Genomic DNA, 20,932 nt, shown 5'->3' on the forward strand with positions numbered 1-20,932 from the left:
CAAAGGAGGAGAACTAAAACAGGTGGTGGTGGGTGAGTAGTTGATAGACATGTACTTGTTAGTGTTAAGGTATCTATAGCAGCCTAACTCAGTTTTGTCAGACATCTTAAGGTGTTCCTTTCAGTAGAAATAACTGGCTTGAAACATGAGGGTGATTTATCTTAAGCTTCTCTGCTCTATTAGTATTTTCATCAAAGACTGAACTAGATCTTTTTAGCTGTGTTTGAATAGTTAGACTGCTTCATTTTTGTAGGGCATGAGGTGCAGAAAGCTTAAAACAGCTTTTTTTTTTTTTTCAGACGGTCTTAGTGTAAGTTGTCATGACCTATTAAGAATAACTCTGGAAGAGCAGTATTTAAATAACTTGAAGTGCAACTTTGGGCCTTAAAGGTGACTGACTACTTGGCTCTTGGAAATACTGCAAACTTACTTCAGAAGCAACTGTTTTCATCTCCAGTTAGAAGTTAGCATATACTTTCAGTCATATATGCATGTACCAAATACTGTAGGTAGTTAATGTTGCTAGCTACTGTCTTCTCTTATATAAAAAAGATGAAGTCATTGCTTGTGGTCAAACTATGGGCCCTTTTGCTGAATGCAACTGCTATGAATGTAAATCAATTTCAAAGTGTTCTCAAAGATCCTTTGATGCTTACTGTAGTTGCAAGACTCTTAAGATAGAGCAATACCTGTACAGTTGCTATTTAAGAATATGCCTGCAGGTTTAAGATTATCCTTGTATTATCCTTATGTTATCCTATATTACAGCAGGATGGAGTGATTCTTCTCAGGTGAGCAGTCCAGAACGAGACAATGAAACCTTTAACAGTGGGGACTCTGGTCAGGGAGACTCTCGCAGCATCACCCCTGTTGATATGCCAGTGACGAGCCAAGCTGCCACCATACTACCAGTGCACGTCTATCCCCTCCCTCAGCAGATGAGAGTTGCCTTTTCTGCTGCTAGAACATCTAACTTGGCCCCTGGAACTCTAGACCAGCCTATTGTGTTTGATCTGCTGCTGAACAACCTTGGAGAAACTTTTGATATCCAGCTTGGTAGGTTCAATTGCCCAGTGAATGGTACTTATGTCTTCATCTTCCACATGCTGAAGCTGGCTGTAAATGTTCCCCTATATGTGAATCTCATGAAGAATGAAGAGGTTCTAGTGTCAGCATATGCAAATGATGGGGCTCCTGACCATGAAACAGCTAGTAATCATGCAGTTCTGCAGCTGTTCCAGGGAGACCAGATCTGGTTGCGTCTGCATCGGGGAGCCATCTATGGAAGTAGCTGGAAATATTCTACCTTTTCGGGATACCTCCTCTATCAGGACTGAAATCCAGTGCAATGTTTACAAAAAAGCTGCTCCAAACACTTTGGTGGGGGGAGGGGGAACTAGCTTTGCACTTACTACTGACTTTATAGAAGATATGTGGTTCCATTATTGGGGGAAACGATGGTTCTGTTGTGCAAGGTGAAATCATGGAGTTGGGGTACTGAATCAGCACTAATTTGGCACTTTATCAGTTGTGATGTAGCCTTGCTAGTAAAGCTGTGAATGTATATTGTTTGCACTTACCCTAAACTGTATGTCCAGCTTACTACACTATTGATTGCCTCAAATATGGGCTATTCACAATGCCTTGTTGTGCCTCAATAAAACAAGTTAATATGCATTTTAGTATTAATCTTGCTAGTTGTCTTTATTCTCAAAATATATCAGAAACAGAGCTTATTAACTCTTGTGGGGCATACATGCATGTCTTTATAGAACTTGGTCATGAGTTTCACTAGGTAAGTTGTACAATTGAAACGAAAACTGCAAACAAGAAGATAGTCTCAAGTGTTCCTTTCTTCATCAGAATGAATTCAACTACCTACTTCATTGATTTGCAAGCCAAGAAATTAGTGGAACGCTGTATGCTTGATTAGAGTACTAATTTTAATACATACCTTGTGAAATGTAAATCTAACTCTTGTCACATTGACTTTCCTTCAGTAATGTAATCAACTGAAATTCTTAAGCTTTCAAGCAATTAGTATATGGCTTGCTCACATTGTGTTCACTATGCAGATCTCATTCTGATGTAATATTTCAAATGTAAAACTGACTTCTGTGAACCACAGATGTCACGGGGGGAGCGCCATACAACTTGCATTACAGCTTGATTGATTCTTCTGCTCTGAACTGCTGAGGAACTTGTTAGGTGCAGTTGGAGCCTTCTGCTCAAGTCCTAAATTGAACTTAAGTGCTTTCTGGCATTTGTATTCCTAAAACCCTTTTCTTACAGATAAAGGGTATCAGTGATACCTTCAGTGATGTCATGACCTTTCAGTCCATACATGATTGAAGAGCTGTTATTATGAATGTCCTTGTCTAAGCTGCAATGTGTCATTTTTTATAAAGCTTTTCAGTGTTTAAAATGAAAGTTTTAGTGCACTGCTAAGCTAGTGGAAAAGTCTGACTGGTACATCTAAGGATGAACTATAACTACTCAAAGTTAAAAACAGTTCAGCTACCTGTTTTATACAAAAGTAAAAACTGAATCGGAATAAAGCTGCTATTTCTTGGTAACAAGTTTCACAACTTGAAACAGTTCACCCTTTATGCCCTGCAGATGTCAAAGCGAATTTTCTGGCATGACTTCATAAAGATGCTAGCCTAAGCTCTTTTATTTCAAGCTTAGATTTCTTTTTCATGCTGATGCTTGTATGGAGCTGAATCAAAAATGCTTTTTAGTGTGATCATTTTGGCAAGTTGAGATGAGAAGCTTGGGATAAAGCCTTTGGTACCTAGACTTTTGCCACTCTACAGAAGTGTTGAGCCTTAGCCATCATATATTAAACCTATACTTTGTTTTTAAAGATACTAGTTTTGATTTTAAAGACTCTTTTTTTTTTTCCTAAAACATTCTTTATGTTTGAGGTTGGAGTATATAAAGTGCTTAACCGGTATCTTTTCCTGAGCTTTTCCTAGATTTCAAGTCAGCTTATTGCATATTAACATGGTAATGTGCTAGTCTCATACAGAGTGCTAGGCTAGTGAAGGGCTAGGATAAAGGCTTGGCTTGCATTGGCTATACATCTGCATTGCTTCTCTTACAGACCAGCAACTCCCCCCTTCTTCAGTCCCTCTGAAATACTGAAGACTACCTGGTTATTTCTTTCCTGTGCTATCTGCATAGAGACTCATTAATAAATGCTACCTATTGTGCATACAGAAGGGTGTCCCTTACACTTCAAACTAACTTAGCACCAAATCTTCATTTAAGAGGCCTGTTATACCTGTATCAGTGTTACAGATCTAGATTTTTAAGAACTACCAGTACCTCCACGCTTGGGTAATAAGCTTGGCCTTTGGCAGCCTTGTCATATGATTACTGTGACTTCATGAGACTTGCATGTTGCTTTATACTGCTCCAGTTTAATCAGTCTTGACAACTACTTGGTTGACCCTACAGTTTTCATTTTTTTGAGTTAATCTTACTTCTCACTGATGGATCTACTATGCTTTTATGCATCTCTGGCTTACATATCCTTAAGATAAAGGAAACAAGTTCAAAAATCTGGCTTGTTCATTTGTGTATATATAAGATGGATATTTAAATTCCGAACAGGAGTACACTAGCAGCAAGAAGCATGAATATATAAAACAAATTTTATTGTTATATCATTCCTTAATAGCAAGCTTGACTATAAATTATGTGGTGGATGTCTTTAAGACCTTTGCAAACTTGTAAGCTTTAGTAGCCCAAAGGAGAATCTCTATAGTACCTGCTACTTAAAATAAAATTCTTGGGTTTCTACTGTTTTTGGCACTTAATAATACAACTGAAATGAATTTGACTTCCATACAATAACTGAAAGATCCAGTTTTACACTGCATAATTTTTATGCTGCCTTAGCTGAAACCATTGCTCTTTACTGTGTTTCTAGTCAGAGCAGTAATTGTGGTTCTAGTTAACCTGTTTAAAAACAAGAAAAAAAAAAGTATATAACTTCTCAGACAAGATGCATCTCAAAAGGCTAGTACTTGAATCTTAAATACTAAGGCTACATTTCTGTGCTAAAAATACTGTACAGTACAGAAGAAAGCACTATCCAGTTCTACAGTTCAATAACTGGCCAAAATCCACTGATAAAGAATTGTTACTCTGATTTCCAAAATACATAGAAATATGGCTCCTTATGATTTCATGTGATGCTGAGTAATGGAAGACGTATTTAGCCTCGTTCTCTATGTTTTAAGGTTAAGCACTTGAAAGCTTCTCAAAGCACTTTAGAATATTTTAGTACATTATTTTTCATCTGCTGTGGTTTCAGTCTACCTGAGTATCTGCAGATTAACAGGTTAGATCTGTATTCTACTTCAGGGAGAAGGATTTAACAGGATTTAAAAAGGTGAGTTTCACAATTTGAAAATACTTAAGGTAACATTGGGTCTGTTGTGGACTTAATGTAAATAAATCTACTAATACTTTTTCCTCTGTAGTTTTTCCGTCAGCTTGCTTGAATTGTGCTAGTAATATGTTTTAATTATGGAAGGACAATAATCAGATCTGATTAAAATCCACAAAGGAGTATCACAGTACAGCTAATTTTCTATTGGTACCTTTGCTATGGAAATCTGATACTATCTAGATTCTATCCCATTTAGTTGTATAGCCTGCAGAACATAAAATTGTAGTATTCAAGATAGGGAACTAATATTTGGCTTTGATTTGGACTGAGTAAATTTCCATGTTTCCTTTTGCAAGTTTAATGAAATATTGGAACTACCCTGAAATAGAAGAATTTTTTAAAAGCTTTCTGTGCTAATGGACTTGTGAATTTCTTATGTTTCCCCTCAGGTTATGGAAGTGTGAGATACAAATGATCTACCAGAGCTCTCATGGCTAACTTTCTGCAGCTAAGGAAACCCCCATCCTGTGTGCTAAAGCTGGGACTGCAGAAGATTTCACTGTTTCATTGTACTGGTTCAGTTTGTTTACCTTTTTCTCCTTGCCTACTACAAATCATCTATAGTTGCTTTGACAATATAACCGGTGGGGAAGACTGCTTCTGAATTCCGACTCTGATCAAAGCTTTGCAGCTGTAGGTCTGGCATATGTCTGCTGCAGATCATCCTTACTAGCTCTGCATCAGATCTATACATGTCTTTTGAAGAAAATTAGTACTAGAGTTGCATAGAAGTTTGTGTATTTTAACTGCAGAAATGACCTTTCGGTGTACTGCAACAAGATGAAAAAGAATTAATTTTACTTAAGCAGTTGTTCACAAGTCTGATTAACTTATTTTTGTACATCTTTTCTCCCAACTAGAAACAATCCCATTAAAAAGAAAAAGCTTATAAATTTTTATCTACTGTCTGAAGGTCTCTAGGTTTTGTTGTATCTGGAAAAAAAGTATGTTGTGAAATACTGATTTGGCTGGAAAATATTAGTTCACACAGATTTTGGACTGTTTAGGTCTTTTGTGAATAAATACTGTAGTTGATTTGGAATGAAGGCTTTGCACTAAGTACAGGTATCATTTTCTGTGATTTTTTTTTTCACTACAATGCAGTAAACAACCCTATACTGAACACTGGCTTATTTTTAGCTTCTGGTACATCATGCAAAGGATCATTTTATCTTTTCTCATACTTTTTCCGTGAGTATCTCTTTTTAGCTACAATTTACAGCAGGCTGCTTTACCTAAAGGAACTTGGTTGGCTGGATAACGTGATAGTTCTTCTATGCCATGACACTAGTACTAGTAAAAATCACTGTTCTTAAGAGGCAAGTGTAGAATTCTCACAGTAGCTATGTGTTTTGAACTTCTGGAAGTATCTGTATTTGAAGTACTCAAGGGCTTTGGTGCTCAATCAACTCTAAGGATTACATGCAACATACCCAAATGTAAGCAGATAGTTTGTATAAGCAGCCAAATACTAGAGGTATATCAGTTATTCTCTTGCAGCCATAATTAGTATCATTATCTGGACAAACTTGGATGCTGAGGGTATCCAACACAGGAACAAGTACAGAATTTTAACTTCAAAAGCAGGATGAAAACTGCAGAATTAGGCATTCAAAAGTCAGGATGTAAGGTGGGGGCCATCTGTTACTGTCTACTGTGCGGCCTTGGAACTTTGCTCCCTAAAAGAAGGCTATTAGGATTCAAGGGGAGACTGAGAAACTACTTGGGAAAGACATTGAAATCTTGTCTGAAAATAGTTGAAGGTTGGTAGAGTGCTTGGGGAGAGCGCGTCATGCTTGACTTGTGTCTAGTTCTCCTAAGGCCTAATGGGCTGCTGTTGAGACTAGATACTGAGCTTGATGATAGACCCTTGATCTGCCCTAGTAGGACCACTCTTATGTTCCTTCTTATCTATTACTTATCTTGCCTTTTTCTCTGAACCATTATCCTAGCAGAAATAGTTTAACTATGCTCCTACTCTTTAGCATTACATGTACACAAGGAACACAGGAAGAAGGAGATCAAGGTAAAAGATTTGTCTGACTTAAAGCACTTTGGATCTCTTTGGCAATGGCAAGAAATGAATTAATGATTATAGTCAACATTTTAGCTCTGCATCTCAGTGCTAGATAGCAGTGGCATAAATTTAAGATCTCTGAAGATGAGGAACATTCCCTTCACTTTGGCTTTATGTCATGGCTTGCATTGCATCAGAACTCTCTGGCCCACGCAAAAATACTGATGTTTTTGATTTGTCTCAGTCATTAAACCTTTTTGCTTCTGCTTGCTTTGTTTGCTATACATATCTTCCACATCATATGAGGAGTGACCACATGGCTATATTTGTGCCTTACAGAACTTACTCTAACCTGTTCTGGGAGAAAGCCAGTCCTGTGCTTTGAAAAAGCAATCATAGCTGGGTGGTGTTGGACTGCACTCATGCAGTTACATTCAATCAATTTATATGTATAGAGGTAATAAATTCTAGGTTTGGGAAATTCCAGAATTGTAATTGCTTTAACCACTTCAATGCAGTTCAGTTTCCTAGGATGTTTAAGAGTGGACAGCATAAATGCATTCCCCTACTGGCACATCGATGATGCTTACTTTTGCGACCTGTACTTTCACTCTGTGACTTCAGGAGGCAATTGTTTGGCACAGAGGAACTGACAGTGATGGTTAGCAGATCTTTGATATGGACAAGCACTAAAAGATTCTTTTCTTGTGAGGTTGTACACAATTGCCGACAATAGGGGAATGCTGAAATTAGAGTATCTCATATTCATTTCTCTGTAGGAATCTGGAATGAGAATTGAAGTTATGAATTTATGCTTCCTGTCTTTCAACCTATCTTAGGATGACTGCTGCTTTACATCTAGTTTCTCACCTGTGTCATTGGGACCAGCTAGATCCTGATGGCTAGGACAAAGGTCCTAGCCTGAAGTCCTTGCCAGCTCAGTACTAGGGTCTCTGCCTAACTAAATGTTTACTCATAGCTCAATCTGTACTTCCTGAAGCTGGTTTACAGCTGGTTTCCATCTCTATTCTTCAGTCTAAGTGACTCCAGTTTGCACCCACACAGTTCTGCTGTGCTTACTGAGGCAAAGCCCTTTTCACTCTTTTCAGAGCTTCTTGTGATTCTAGTGTTTGCTCCTCTGGCGACATTTCAGTGGAGACTGTGTGCTATGCAGTATCTTAGAATCAAGTCATATGAAGTAAAAACAAGACAGAATGACTCTAGAAAATGGCCACGGTAGATTAAAGGATGGGGGGAAAAAGCTCAGCTATTCTTGGCCTTTTTTGCTTCACTAACTCTTCGTTAGATCTTTTTTCCCCCTTCATTTCATTGACTCTTAATTCTTTTTTCTCCCCTGGCCAGTCCATCTCTCCTGCAGTTCTTTATTGGTACTGTTCCCTGTCCTCTTCAATTTCTAGTCCAGTCACTGCTTTCCACTGCTACCCAGCCTGATTTCTGTTCCTCTTTGGCTTAACATCTTCTCTCTGTGCGTTTTTAATTTGCATATTGGACTATGTAGGTACTTGGGGGTAAAGAGCAGATATTTATTACAGTATTTCCTGATGAATATTGCAGTAGAGAGGAGATAGGTGGATTTTTACAGTGAAAACTGTTGCCTATAAAATGGAGATAAAATTCTACATGCATTTCAAATGACTGAAAGTCAAAAGATTTATTCTAAGCAATCTATAAGTAAGGCTTTTGTAGATTTCTGTTGCATCTCGCAGTTCCTGTCTTGAATTTAGTCTGATTTTCCTTGAGGTCAAAATTATATTGCTTTAAAAATCCTTGGTTTCAGCAACTGAATTTCAAAATATGATTGCTTGTTCTAAATACTTCATAAAACTGTTAGATTGCACCTAAACAGTTTTGGAGGTTTTTTTATATCTTTGCTTTCCCTTATCTCCCTCTGCTTTTTTATTCTCATCCTTATTCTTTCCCCTATAATTACATGCAAGTGCAACTTGGATTTCATTGATCTGTCTTCAGTTTCTTTGTATATGTTCCTTGCTCCTTTAGTTTTGGATCTTACCTCAGCAGCAGCATTAGGCAGAAATAGATCTTCTAGTTGCAAAGGAAAGCTGCAGACATTTTGGCCTCAGACCACCTAATTTTCCAGAGCAGCAAACCACATTTTTTTAAAAAAAAATGACATTCTAATTTAGTTCCAGGCCCATTGTTCTTGAAGTAAATGAAGCCAAAAATATTAACAGAATCTCTGCCCTTACAAAAAAGCATATGAGTTCTTGATTAGAAATTGTTACTTTCATCCTGAAGTTTTTGATGTTACATCAAAATCTTTTAATTAAGGACTACACTTCTCCTTATTAAAATAATATCCTCTCCCATGTCAATGCTTCTTTGTGTTTTCCATGAAGATATATCAGACATGCATCAAAAACACTGCAAAGATAGATTAAAATGCTTGTGATAATGCTATCCACAACTAAATCACTGCTGACACATTAATAAGGAAATAATAAAAATTGTTGAACTAGATGTGACTTGATTTAGGGACTTGTTGACATTGCCTGTGGGATGGCTAGGCACACAAAAAGTGAGTCTTAAAAGTAAAATCTTTCGTGTAGGATCTTCTACTTTTTTTCTGGTGAATGCTGTGTTAAAATGTGCAGCTTTTAATGTGAGTGCTAAGTCCAAGAAAAATCTGAAAAAATATTCTAAGAGAATGTTAAAAAAATCCTTTGGACATATTCTGTTCTTGATTACTAAGTTTTACATCACCACCTTGCAAGATTAAAATCCTTTAAGGAATAAATTTTATCATGTTTGAGTTCTTGTACCACAGATTTATACATAGAAACAAAACAGAACTGCTTTTAAACTTAGTATGCTAATTTTGGAAGTATAAATATAACATTAAAAATCCTTTAAAATAATTTTTAGTCTGATAAATGATTCAAGATATTTAAAATGAGTGGGTTTCACTGGAATGGTCTTGCTTTATTTACTAACTGTTACTTAAGCCAAAATAGCAAAATGATGAAAAATTACTATAGTTAGCAATATATGTATTTTACACTCATACTGTTTTTTGTTTGGTATTTTTTCAAGATTTACTGAACATACTCTCCCCTGCCTCTAAGAAGAAAAGAAAAAGGTAAATAAAAATACCTATAAAAGACAAATTTCTTGCTACATATTCTAGAGCTGCATTAACAGAGAACAGAAAAGTGAAGTTGTTAGCACTAATCACTAAGCACTAATTTCTATGCCTCTTCAAAATTTGAAGAAAAAATAACAAGAGATCCCACAGTCTGTGAATATTGGGGTAGGTGCAATTCATTTTGCAGCTAGATTGTTGTTTGAATCTAGGCAAAACTAGTATTAGGGAACAAAATCTTTTGTCAGAAATCATTATAGTATTAAACGCTTTAATATTTTTCTTGAAAGTAACTTAGGAGCTCAAGTTATTCACTGGCAGTAAAGACGTTTTGGCAAACATTACCCACTAGTCCACTTTGTTAGAGATCCTATCCCTACCATAAATGGCCACTCCTGAGCATTCATGGTTGCTGAAGACTGTTCTTCAGTACAGCTCAGGCTGAGGGAAGCACTGATGTTTCAAGTTCTTTCTTTCTTAATTGAGCAGCAACGAAATAAATTTTGAAATGAGATATTGTCAAATTGTGTTCTTAAGGCATCTATACAATACCTTGGTATGGTCTTGTAATTGCCCTCGTGTTTGTCTCTTCCAGCCCTCAGCGAATAGCCTTTCTAATCTTTCTGCCACATAAACAACACGCATCTCTCTCTGGTTTGTAAACATTATGTAAAACTTCACAGGAAGAAAACAGAATTATTTGGCTCACAGAGGTTAGATTAGTCGTGAAGCTTTTCTGGCATCCTGCTTTTCTGTGAACTGCACCTTCAGGAGTTACCCTACACCTACCCAGATGTTTAAATCTTCCTTTGGTTAAGTTGCAGGTCCTAGGACCTAAGAGAAGAAACAGGAGGAAAGAGGTGGAGAACCACAGCAGGGCAAACGCCTGGAGTCAGAAGTGTCCTTTAGGTATTCGTGAGCAGCCGGCGCTCAGCATCTTCTGCCCACTTCCACCACCAAGCGCCGTTAACAGAAGCAAACCAGTTCTCAGGGTCCGCTGATCTATATAACGATGGAGGACAAGTAATGCAAACAGATGCGCTCAGAGGCAGAGCAGAAATAACGTTGTGTGTCCGTACCGTTACGCACTTTACGAAGCTCGTGCAGGAAGCTTCGGCGCAGCCTTCGCTTGCCGAGCCTAATAGCAAAACTGAAAAAAACAATAGAAAAAGGAGTGAGTTACACAGGAAGCAGGAAAAGCGGGGGGGGGGGGTGTTAAGCGCAGTACGACTGTGTGCCGATAAAGAGGGAAGGAGTACAGAGACACGGCCGCGGCGGGCCAGGCGCGTCCCCAGGGCCGTGGGCGAGGCAGCAGACGTCTGTGCAGGGTTTGGAGTACCGCGGCCGCGCGCGATCCCCGCGCCTCCCGCTCTCCGTACCGCAACATGGCCGCGCACGCGGCCCCTGGAAGCCCAGCTTCCTACGCGGCCTGCGAGCGGATGCGGTTCGGTTCTTTTTTTTTCCGTACAACATGGCGTCTTCCAGCCGCCGACCGCACATCGAAGCCAAAAGGCGGCGCTGCGGCCGTAAAGCAGTGCCCGTTTCCCGATAGCCAGCTGTCGCAAACCGGTGAATGGCTCTGGAGCGCGAGCGGGGGGGGGTGGGGGACAGGAGCTTGTGATTGTGGTACGGGGGGGCAGCGGCGGCGGCAGCGGCTCCGGCTCCTCTTCCTCCGCCGCCTCCCGGCGAAGCGCTGCCTATCGGCCACGGAAGGAAAGAGCGGGGCGGCAGCAGGGCAAAATGGATCCCAACAGGATTATCCAGGCTCTTAAGGGCACCATAGACCCCAAGCTGCGCATCGCCGCCGAGAACGAGCTCAATCAGGTGAGCGGCAACCCGGCATCCGGGGCTGGGACGCGGCGGCAGGCCCTGCCCCCGCGCCGCACCGCGCCGCGCCGCTCCGCGCCCTGGCCGGCAGGCGGCACGGGGCCGCCCGGCCCCGCCGCCAGGGGCAGCGGCGGGGGCGAAGTGGGGGGGGGAGGGGGAGGCAGGCGGCGCCCCTCGCCCGCGCGCGCGTCCCGTGGGGGGCCGCACCGGTTGAAGCGGTCGTTGGAGCCGTTAACTGCCGCCGGGCGGGCTGTCAACGGTCCGCCCGGCGGGCTGCGGCTGCTGGGCGGTGCGGTGCGGTGCGGTGCGGGGCCCCCCTTTGCACGGCTGGCGGCTGTGGCGGCTGCCCGCGGTCCCACGCGGCGCCTGGGAGCGGCCGGCGGGGAGGCGGCCCGGTGTGAGCCGCCGCCAGCCGCCGGCTTGCCCCCTGCAGCAGCCAGCTACGTAAAATGGTGAGGGAAAACGCGTCAGATATTATTGAGACATTTTTTTTTTTTTTTCAATTTTTATTTTTTGCGGGTGGCACATCACAATGTCCCGCAGCTAACGTAGTTTTTGTGCCCCATCGAAACGGTGGCCGCAATCTCGATGTTCTATTGCATGGCGTTATTAACACCTTAATACATTCAATTTCATGGAATCTGATAGACCATACTAGGAAAAGAAAAGGAACTCAACTTTGGACTTTGTCGATGTGTTACGTTAGTGGTCAGAACTGGCTCTCTGGAGTCTGTGCTACCTCAGGCTTGCTACCCTGGCTTAAATTTTTATTCAGGCAACTTAAAACTCCTTCTGAATTGCATATAACTAATCCTTACTTCAGTAGTTGGCAAGTTCCTTTACTAAATCAATAGATTAAGTGTTGGGCATTGAGAATGCTCTAAGGAACAGCTAGATGAACAGGCAAGCCTTTTTTCTTTATTTGGCATAGTTGCTTTGTAAAAGCCTCACATTAAAAAAAGCTGAGTGTTTATTTTTATTTTTAGTATTAAGGATTGAGGGGGAAATTGAAAATAAATGCATCTGTCAGTAGCCTTTTGCACAGGAATCAAAACTACAACAACAAACTGTTGCATGTTTGTCAGGCTTAGAACAAAGAAGCAACTAGCTGTCCGGATTGCTGGGTTCCACTCCTAATGTTATCTTACCGTCACTAATCAGTGTTATAAAGCTCAAGAAAAGTTTGGAAGAGTTTTAAAATCACAATATGTACAGTATTTTAAAGCCAGTGATGGATAATGCCATCCTTGTGAAAGACCCATGTTTAATTTCAAGATTGCAAATGTATTTATTGAGAACAGCTTGATATTGAGATTTTATTTAATATAGTTGACACATTTTCTGTTCTCTAATGATCAGTCTCGAAATTAAGACATACCTCTCATTGTATAGGCTTCCTGTTGCTAAATGGAATGTGGTATGTCTGACTGATATAATGCAGTGTTGGATTTTACATGAAATTTTGGATGAGTGGAACAAAACTCTTTCTGAGGAATGTCACTATCTTGGGCCTTTGACATCTTGCAGCCTTTCAGTGCTTTTGAAGCAAGACTTCAAAGCAATGTGTCAGACTTCCATGTGTCTCATGATAGTGTTGACATGTAACTGTTCCGGCAAATACTGGAATCCAGATGCTGTTCTGACTTTGGGGAGGGGGGAGGAGGAGGGGAGGAAAAAAAAAGAAAAAAGCTTGAAGTGGTAATACAACACTTATCTAAACAAAACAGTGAGTCACCAGTATTCTATACAATAGCTAAAGCAGTGCTGCCCCTGATATACACTGAAGAGTATTGAGGTGAAACTTGTCCTGTGTTAGCCCATACACAGTGTGCACTTACTTTCAATTTTGAATCCAGTTAGGGTCTGGATTTTCCCACACTGTACAGAACCTACTGGTACTAGTCTCTATGTAGACACTTAATTGCTTGAACTGGTGCAGAAAGTCCTTTAGCAACAATCTTACAATAGTCCTGACTCCTTTAATATGGTTAAAATGTTGAACTCTGCTGAATGCAGTTAAAGCGGATGAAAACTTGCCTACCTGCAAAATGTCACCAGCATATCTGAAAGTACCTGTTGTTCTGTCCCGTATGTTTATGCCCCTGTGAAAAGTTGCAGCTAAACTTACGAACTTGCTGTTTACTTTATAGATTATCCACCAACTTCATTCAGAAACAGAATAAAGATTCCATTAAAAAATTGCTATTGTTTTGCCTGTATTATTTTTATTGGAAGGTTGTTTGTGAACTTTCTTTCTCCTATAGCTAGAAATGAATGTCGTTTTCCAACCTTAATTAATTTTGTGGTCCATTTGTCTATTTGTGCCAATCCTGTCTGTTACCTAGAAGAGGTTTCTGTAGTCATTGGTGCCCATTCTGACATATTAATACTGAAAATTGTGGTGCCTACTAGCCTATGCTTTCTTAGCTTCAAGAAGGTATATTTCCTTTGCCTTATCATAAAATTGGATTTATAAAATGTAATTATATGAGAGCACAGCTCTGTTCTGCACTTGTTTCCCTTTGAATTAATCATTCTTGTGAAATCTGGTCATCTGTTCACAGCATTCTAGGTAGTCTCATGCCCAATGCTACTGAAAATGTAGTTTTAGCATGTATCAGATGAGTTATCTCCTTTGTGTTAAAGGTGTGTATATCTGTTATCACTTGATATGTCTAGATCCTTTTTTTCCTGTGGAAATAAGAATTCCTATTAGTCCTTCAGTGCCTGACCTTGTACTTTTTCCTATTATTCCATTCCATTCCTGTTGCTTTAGTTCTAAAGATCATTCAGTTCTTTGTAGGATTTTTCTAATCTTTCCCCTCTAGTGATGCCTGCAACTTCTGTGTCATCAGATAACTTCACTTCTTTCAGTGACCTGAACACAGATGCAAGTGTGGAATTGATCTGAAATGTGATTCTTGGTAAACTGGAGTAGTAATTTCCTGTCAGATCAGTAATCTCTATTGCATAAGCATTATCATTTCCCTGCTAACCTGTTATTTTTCTAAATGTATGCATCTTTCCATCCCCATCTTTTTTTTTCTTCTTCTTCTTTTTCCTTCAATTCTGTCACGTCATAGTTGGTCTGCAGTTTAGGAACACATTTATCAATCATACTATACTTACTAGAACAGTCTGTTATCATGTCAAAGAAAGATGCTGGATTTCCATACACATTCTTGTCTATAATGGCTCTTTGATATCTGTTATAGGCTTTTATTCTTCTTTGGTATGGCTCATGCACTTTAGGTTTTTTGTTGTTTAAATGGCTAAATACTGCTTCTGTGCATCAGTTCTTGGAATATGATGGAGTATTATTTTCTGGTTATGTGAACATACAAAGTCATCTCTGATTTCAATTCAGATAGGATTACTGTTATAATTTTTTTATGTTAATCTTCATTAGCTCATCCTGCTACATTTTTTTTGGCTTGTGGCAAAGGGGGCAGCATGAACACAATGGCAGAAATACAGATGTATGTTCAAACATTGAGAAGGAGTTGCAGAATTTGGCTTTGAGAGGAACTGGCAAGCAGTGCTGGGAGAAGAGAAAGTATGACAAGACTGTCAAAAAGCAGAAGAGTCCAGAATAAAATTAGGCTTCCTTCCATTTCTTCCATGTCGTTGCTGAGCTGGGTATCATAATAGTCAGGGATCTGTGGAAGTTTCAATAAGCATCTCATGTTACCAAGAGGAAGGAATCTCAGATATTCGTACTCAAGACAAATTTGATGGGGAAATTGACTTGCATGTTAGAAATTCTGTGGAAAGCAGAGTTTATTCAAGACTGGAGGAGTTCAGCAACAGAACCCACAGAAGAAGGAAGCTAGAGTAAATGTTCTTATGCACCTTTATCTTCACTGTGTGTGTGGAAACACTGCTTTTTTCCGCCTCCCAAAAGAGTAGTTTTGCATGTAGGCAGGGAAAGAAGAAAGTGCCTTTCGAAGTACTAGCTTATTTTAACAACCTGCCCATGATTGTTAATGTAAAAAACAAGAGCGAATACTATTAGCAACTGCAAAAATATTCCCAAGTGTAAAAAAGACTGATAGAATTTATAAGTAACACATTTTTGATGCATAGCAAGCAGAAAATAAAGCTTAGTAAAACAGATAGTAGAACATTCAACTCAATTCAATACATGAAAGCCTTAAAATAATCTTTGCAAACAGTTAATTGCCTAGATACCCAGACTACATTTTTTTCCCTGTGTATTTATCTTTATGAACAAAAATATAGTGCCTTGGTTTTCTAATTCAAGAGCTGAAAAATCATTTTTTAGGTGTCATACTTGATTCAGAGTTTTAAAAGAAGGAATTATTGTTTACTGCCAACAGAGAAAGATGGTCCTGACTTGGCTTGCAAAACTGGATAGAAGACTCCTCTTTGTTTCATTATTGTTGTCCTGCAGAGGAAGAAACATCCTCCCATGCCATTCTTCAGTCAGCCCAAGTGGTTGCTGTTACCATAGTGGGAAGATCACTGACAAATGTGACTACTGAGTAGCTGCTTGCTTTAGGCTTTTGATGATGCAACAAGCAAGATGCAACTTATTTCAATAAGTTTAGTAGCATGTAATGAATGATATTCTGGGAGCCACATCTAAATAGCTTTGAAAAGTATTTACTTTAGATCCATTTAGGGAGCCATTTGATCCAATTTTGTACGTATTTTTCTTGCTCATCTCTCCCAGTGTTCTAGTTGTTTACATGTAATGGTGTTCATCTTGCTGTTTTTCAGTGACCCCATCTGAGGCATTCTTGGATGGCATCTGTTGTATGTGAGATCAAATGGAAGAGGAAATAGGCACGAAAGGATGTGTTTTGAAGAGTGCAGCTGTGATGTTGAGGAATGGAAGAAATGCATGTTAGATCAAAGGCAAAAGGAAGAACAGAGTGCAGGGAAACATATAGCTCCAGTGTACAGATCCTGAGGCAGTGAACACAGATGGAACAAGACACCTGGGACATTCTCATTTCCTTGGTTGTTGCTTTAAATATACCCAGTGATATCTTCTCAATGCTTAGCTGTGTGCCTCTTCCAGCTTTGCTGCTAGACTTACGCATTGCTGTATGCATTCATCTTAATTCTAACGGAAATTAAATGTGATTTCTTTAAAAAAAATTTTTTTTTTAATGTAACTGCTTGGGTCTGTGATTCATGCAAGAATAGTCCATATGTGTTTTACACAGCTTTAAAATAATCTTGTTCTTTAAAAATTTATTTTTCAAAGTTTTTTTTTATTTTTTTATTCACTTTTTCCTTCAAGATAAACATGCCCCCATTGATCATAACATTCATAGAAAGTTTTACCAAATCATTAAAATGTAAATGCAACACAAATGGATTTATTTACAAATTCATACAAAGCAGTGTGCTGCTAGATAAATAGGGTGTTATCAGAGTTCTGCTGAAGGTCTTTTTTTCAGCCATCTGGTGCCTTGTTGTGGCTCCTGTGTACAGCTCTTGAAAATCAGCAGCTAGCTCTGCATTCCCTTCATGGGGCTGGTAATGCTCCTGTTCTCAGTTTGTAAATACTATGTATGATTTTGTGTGCAGCTATAACAATACAAATAACTCTCTTACTGAACTCATCCAGCTCTGAGATCTCTTCCTTGTCTTTTCATTTTACATGATGCACATTTGACAGTTGTTCTGCACCTGCTCACAGGATACTTACAGCTTTAGCTGCTATTGCCCAGATGCCTGTTATATGGTTTCATAAGCAAGGGAGGGATAGGATAAATCCCAAGTTCACAATTAGCATGACAACTAAATCAATGAGAATGTGCTGGTATGGGAAAAATGTTGCTGCATACAGCTTTTTGCAAAGTCCTCTGTTCTGAAAATTGCAAGCAGTGGGTAGTTTTCCTGACTGGGTTGGTGCTACAGAAATGAGCCCTGTGGTATTTTAGCTTCACAAGTATAAAAGAATCAGGTGTCTTGTTTCTGAAATGGATACACAAACTCTGATCTAAACAACATTTTCATGGTTCTGATAATGAGATGATAGAAAGTGATACTATATGAAAATGTGAATTATAGGTTGAATGAGGAAATTAGGGTATTGTTAAAAATCATAATGTAAAAGTAAAGATAATAACATGGAATATAAGGATTTAGTGGGAATTTAATACTGTGCTCCTGCAATCTCGTTAGGGGTGCTGGTATTTCGAATGTTTCGTGAACAAGCCCTCCTAAGAGTGTGCTGATAGGAAGGGGACCTCCTCTGCGACACTCTGCGTATCTTCTGTGTAATGTGTCTTTTGTTGCACTAGGCGCTTGCTGAGAAGATGAACTGTGCAGGCCAAATAACCATATGTGTGTATATTCTGGAAAAATTTCAGGGATAGCAGCTGTGTGCCAACACAAGTGGTAGTAATAAAGCTCCTTGGAGTAGCTGGGTCTTTAATGTAGATTCAGTAAAAGCATTTTGCATAGAGAAGGAGGAATAATTTATACTGCTATCACTGTTTTCACCCTGAATGTGATAGTGGTAGGATTACTGCAGGAGGAAAAAAGAAAAAAAAATAATATACTTACAATAATATATAATTACAGCAGTAAAAGCTGTGTGTAGATTGGATCTGAGGACAGCACGTTGGCATCACTTAGAAGAAAAAAGGATAGTTATAGGTTGTACACATTTTTGGTTTTCTGCACTACTGAGGTTCTGTGTGCTTTCCTCAAGTCTCTGTAAGTTGCATAGAGTGTTGGAGACTGCTAGGGCATACCTCAGACCCGTGGGTTTGAACGCACCAATGAATGTACCAATGCTGTAGAGATTCTGCCCTGTAAAGATTGAAGGACAGACTTTGGACTCCAATATACTTGATTAAAAGATGGTCTTTGAAATCCAGTATGCTTCAACCACTTGATTTTGAAAGTTAATATTTCAGTGCATCCCTAGATAAATGGATTTTCTGTGCTTTCTATTACAACTTTTATTTTATTTTGAGCAGTGTTTATAAGTAACTAAAGTTTACAGTGAAGGGAATTGTAGGAGAGTATGCTTTTGATCTGCCATTACTGCTTTTATCTGGGATCCCAGATTGATCTGTAAACATAAATGAGCACGAAGTAGGTTAGAATTACATTGTCATTACAATGAGTAAAATGAGGGCCAGAAAGTTAAGTGATTTGGCAAATTACTGGATGCTAGAGTTGTGTTACAGCTGTTAGACTTAGGTCATCATGAAAGCTATGTAATTTTCTCTTACTATGTAAAGGAATTCAGCACATGAAGAGCATACTTATTTTGCAGCTTTTGGATGTGAAAGATACAGTATACTATAAAGTGCAACTCTGGAAATAACCAAAGAGCTGTCAGACCTTATCTGGTTGAAAAGAAATGCTATAAAAGGTGAAATAAAGAAAATGTCTGCCATTTGGCCCCCAAGAAACATCTGTCTTTGAACATCAAGCTCATGGATCTAAACGATGACAGATCTGACCTACTAGTAACTACTGATGTTGCCAAAGCTTAGTAGTAGCTGCACCATGCTGAGTCAACGATCCTTCACATAGGAGGACCCCTGTTGAGCGACAGCAGTATAATACTGTCAGATTTTCACATCTTTTAAATCTGGCATGCTTTGCTCGGAAGTTCAGTGAGTGTTACTTTCTCTTGAATTTTTTCAGCTGTGCAGCTGATGCAGTGTTTGATAAGTTCCCAGGAAAGTTAGGGATTTTGAAAAGTTATCTGTCTACACTTGGTTTTAATCAAAAATGGTTATTCCACTATATTTCCCCAATTTTAATTTTTTCTATTATCATGTACTATACATTCAGTTAGTTTAAAAAAATAGCTGGATAGCACATGGCTCATGTAGATGCTATTTATACATGAAAATAACTTAAATTTTTTTAAAAGCTTTTCAAAATTCATTATTTCTATTAAACCATAATCAATTTCATGAAGAAATGAGTCATTGATGAAATGAGTCAATATCCATTTAATTTATTTAAGCAAAGTTAAATAATTCAAAGACGGATCTATAGTACTTCTCATTATGCATAGTAAGAATTATTTAAATATTTATTATTGTTAATCTCTTACTAGAGTGCTTTGCCATGTTACTTCTTCCATGTATGTGCCATTATACGCTCCATTTTTACAAATAATTATATGGAAGGCTGCTGATTTGGAAAATCTAAGCTCCAGAACCTTTCTTTCATACTTCACAAGGAATGTCAGAGACACGATGTGAAATTCATAGTTTGTACTTCTTATTCAGCTTTTAGTAATACAGTCCTCTTCAAATACAGTGATTTGCTAACTGTTTTGTATGTATTTCAGTCCTATAAGATCATCAATTTTGCTCCAAGTCTACTGCAAATCATAGTATCGGATCAAGTTGAATTTCCAGTACGTCAAGCAGGTGAGCTAAAATTCTTGTTTCATTTTATTTGAATATAATGTCAGTCTGTTTGTTATTACAACAGAGTATTGAGCTGGTGTGATGTAAGCAACTTCATGTTTGTTCTGACCATGGAAATTTAAAGATTCAGCAGGGCAACTTTTCTACATAATTTCTTTCCTATATAAAAGTCAGATAAAACCATGGGTATGGGGTAGAGTTTTGCTTTGGCTTCCCTGTGTTTGTAGTGATGCCTACTAGATTACTATAATATTAAGGAGAATGATTTCTGGTCAAAACTGAGTATCCAGGGAGCCTTAAATATTCTGCTTTCTTCTCAGGAACAGTGACAAAGCTAAGAGGCCAAGGTGTTTAAAAAAAAAAAAAAAAAAAAGAAAAGAAAAGAAAGAAAGAAAGAAAAAAGTGGATCTCTTGAATGAATGTTTTTCTGTTTGAATCCTTTTTCCTAGAAAAGTGGAAGTGTTTTAAAAAGGAAAACATAGTTTATAGGTCAAGAGTACCCAAGTATGCTTAGTTAGTATCTGTGGTGTCCACTCACAAAAGTAGATATGAAGGAAGGCCACATCAAAAGTAAGTCATAAACTTACAGTCTGAGCACCTCTAGAAAGATTGCCTAACAGTATGTGCGATGTCAGGTGTGGAGATATTGTTAACTTTAGGACATGCATTAGTGTAGGATCAGATTCTAAATTCTCATAATCTATTTTAACTACTCCTATGCAATATTTTTTACAGATATAGAAAATATTCAGCTTTTTGAAGAAGGTGAATATTGCTGCATTCACAGTTCTATCCTGTGGAAAAGCATTTCCCGTAGAAGCACTGTTTTTTCTGTGATAGATTAATCCCCTGAGTGTGTTAAAGCATGCTGACATATGCTGTTTGTCATGCTCTCATGTATATTATCAAAGAAAATCCAACTTTGGATGGCATTGTTAAACCATTCTAGGGTAAAGTTTGATGCTTAATCCAGAATTCATTTTCATAAAATAGTAAAAATAAAATGATGAAATAATAATAATCTTATTTTAGTATCATTCATTAAATATTCAGCAAGTATATAGAACATAATTCAGCATTTTAACTGAGCGAAGGTGTAAAATAAAAAAGCACATTTAAAC

General features: G+C 38.6%; 2 protein-coding genes across 6 annotated transcripts in view; both read left to right on the forward strand.

Moving 5' to 3' along the window:
- The window catches only part of CAPRIN2 (caprin family member 2), a 42,116-nt gene extending 37,070 nt beyond the window's left edge, over positions 1–5,046 (forward strand). For 2 of the 4 annotated variants that reach the window (XM_062570074.1, XM_062570093.1), the window contains one exon: positions 769–1,669. In XM_062570074.1, the coding sequence (XP_062426058.1) occupies positions 769–1,337 (569 nt within the window). In that variant the 3' untranslated portion in view covers positions 1,338–1,669. Of the gene's footprint in view, positions 1–768; positions 1,670–4,851 lie in introns of those variants that run through there. The other 2 variants (XM_062570102.1, XM_062570085.1) reach the window with 2 other exon arrangements.
- Positions 5,047–11,223: 6,177 nt separating this feature from the next.
- Positions 11,224–20,932, forward strand: part of IPO8 (importin 8) — a 45,700-nt gene continuing 35,991 nt past the window's right edge. For both annotated transcript variants that reach the window (XM_062590394.1, XM_062590405.1), the window contains exons 1-2: positions 11,224–11,424; positions 19,730–19,811. In XM_062590394.1, coding sequence (XP_062446378.1) covers positions 11,341–11,424; positions 19,730–19,811 — 166 coding nt within the window. In that variant the 5' untranslated portion in view covers positions 11,224–11,340. The remainder of the gene's footprint in view (positions 11,425–19,729; positions 19,812–20,932) is intronic.

This window comes from Rhea pennata, chromosome 1, assembly GCF_028389875.1.
Source record: "Rhea pennata isolate bPtePen1 chromosome 1, bPtePen1.pri, whole genome shotgun sequence".
Lineage (NCBI taxonomy): Eukaryota > Metazoa > Chordata > Aves > Rheiformes > Rheidae > Rhea > Rhea pennata.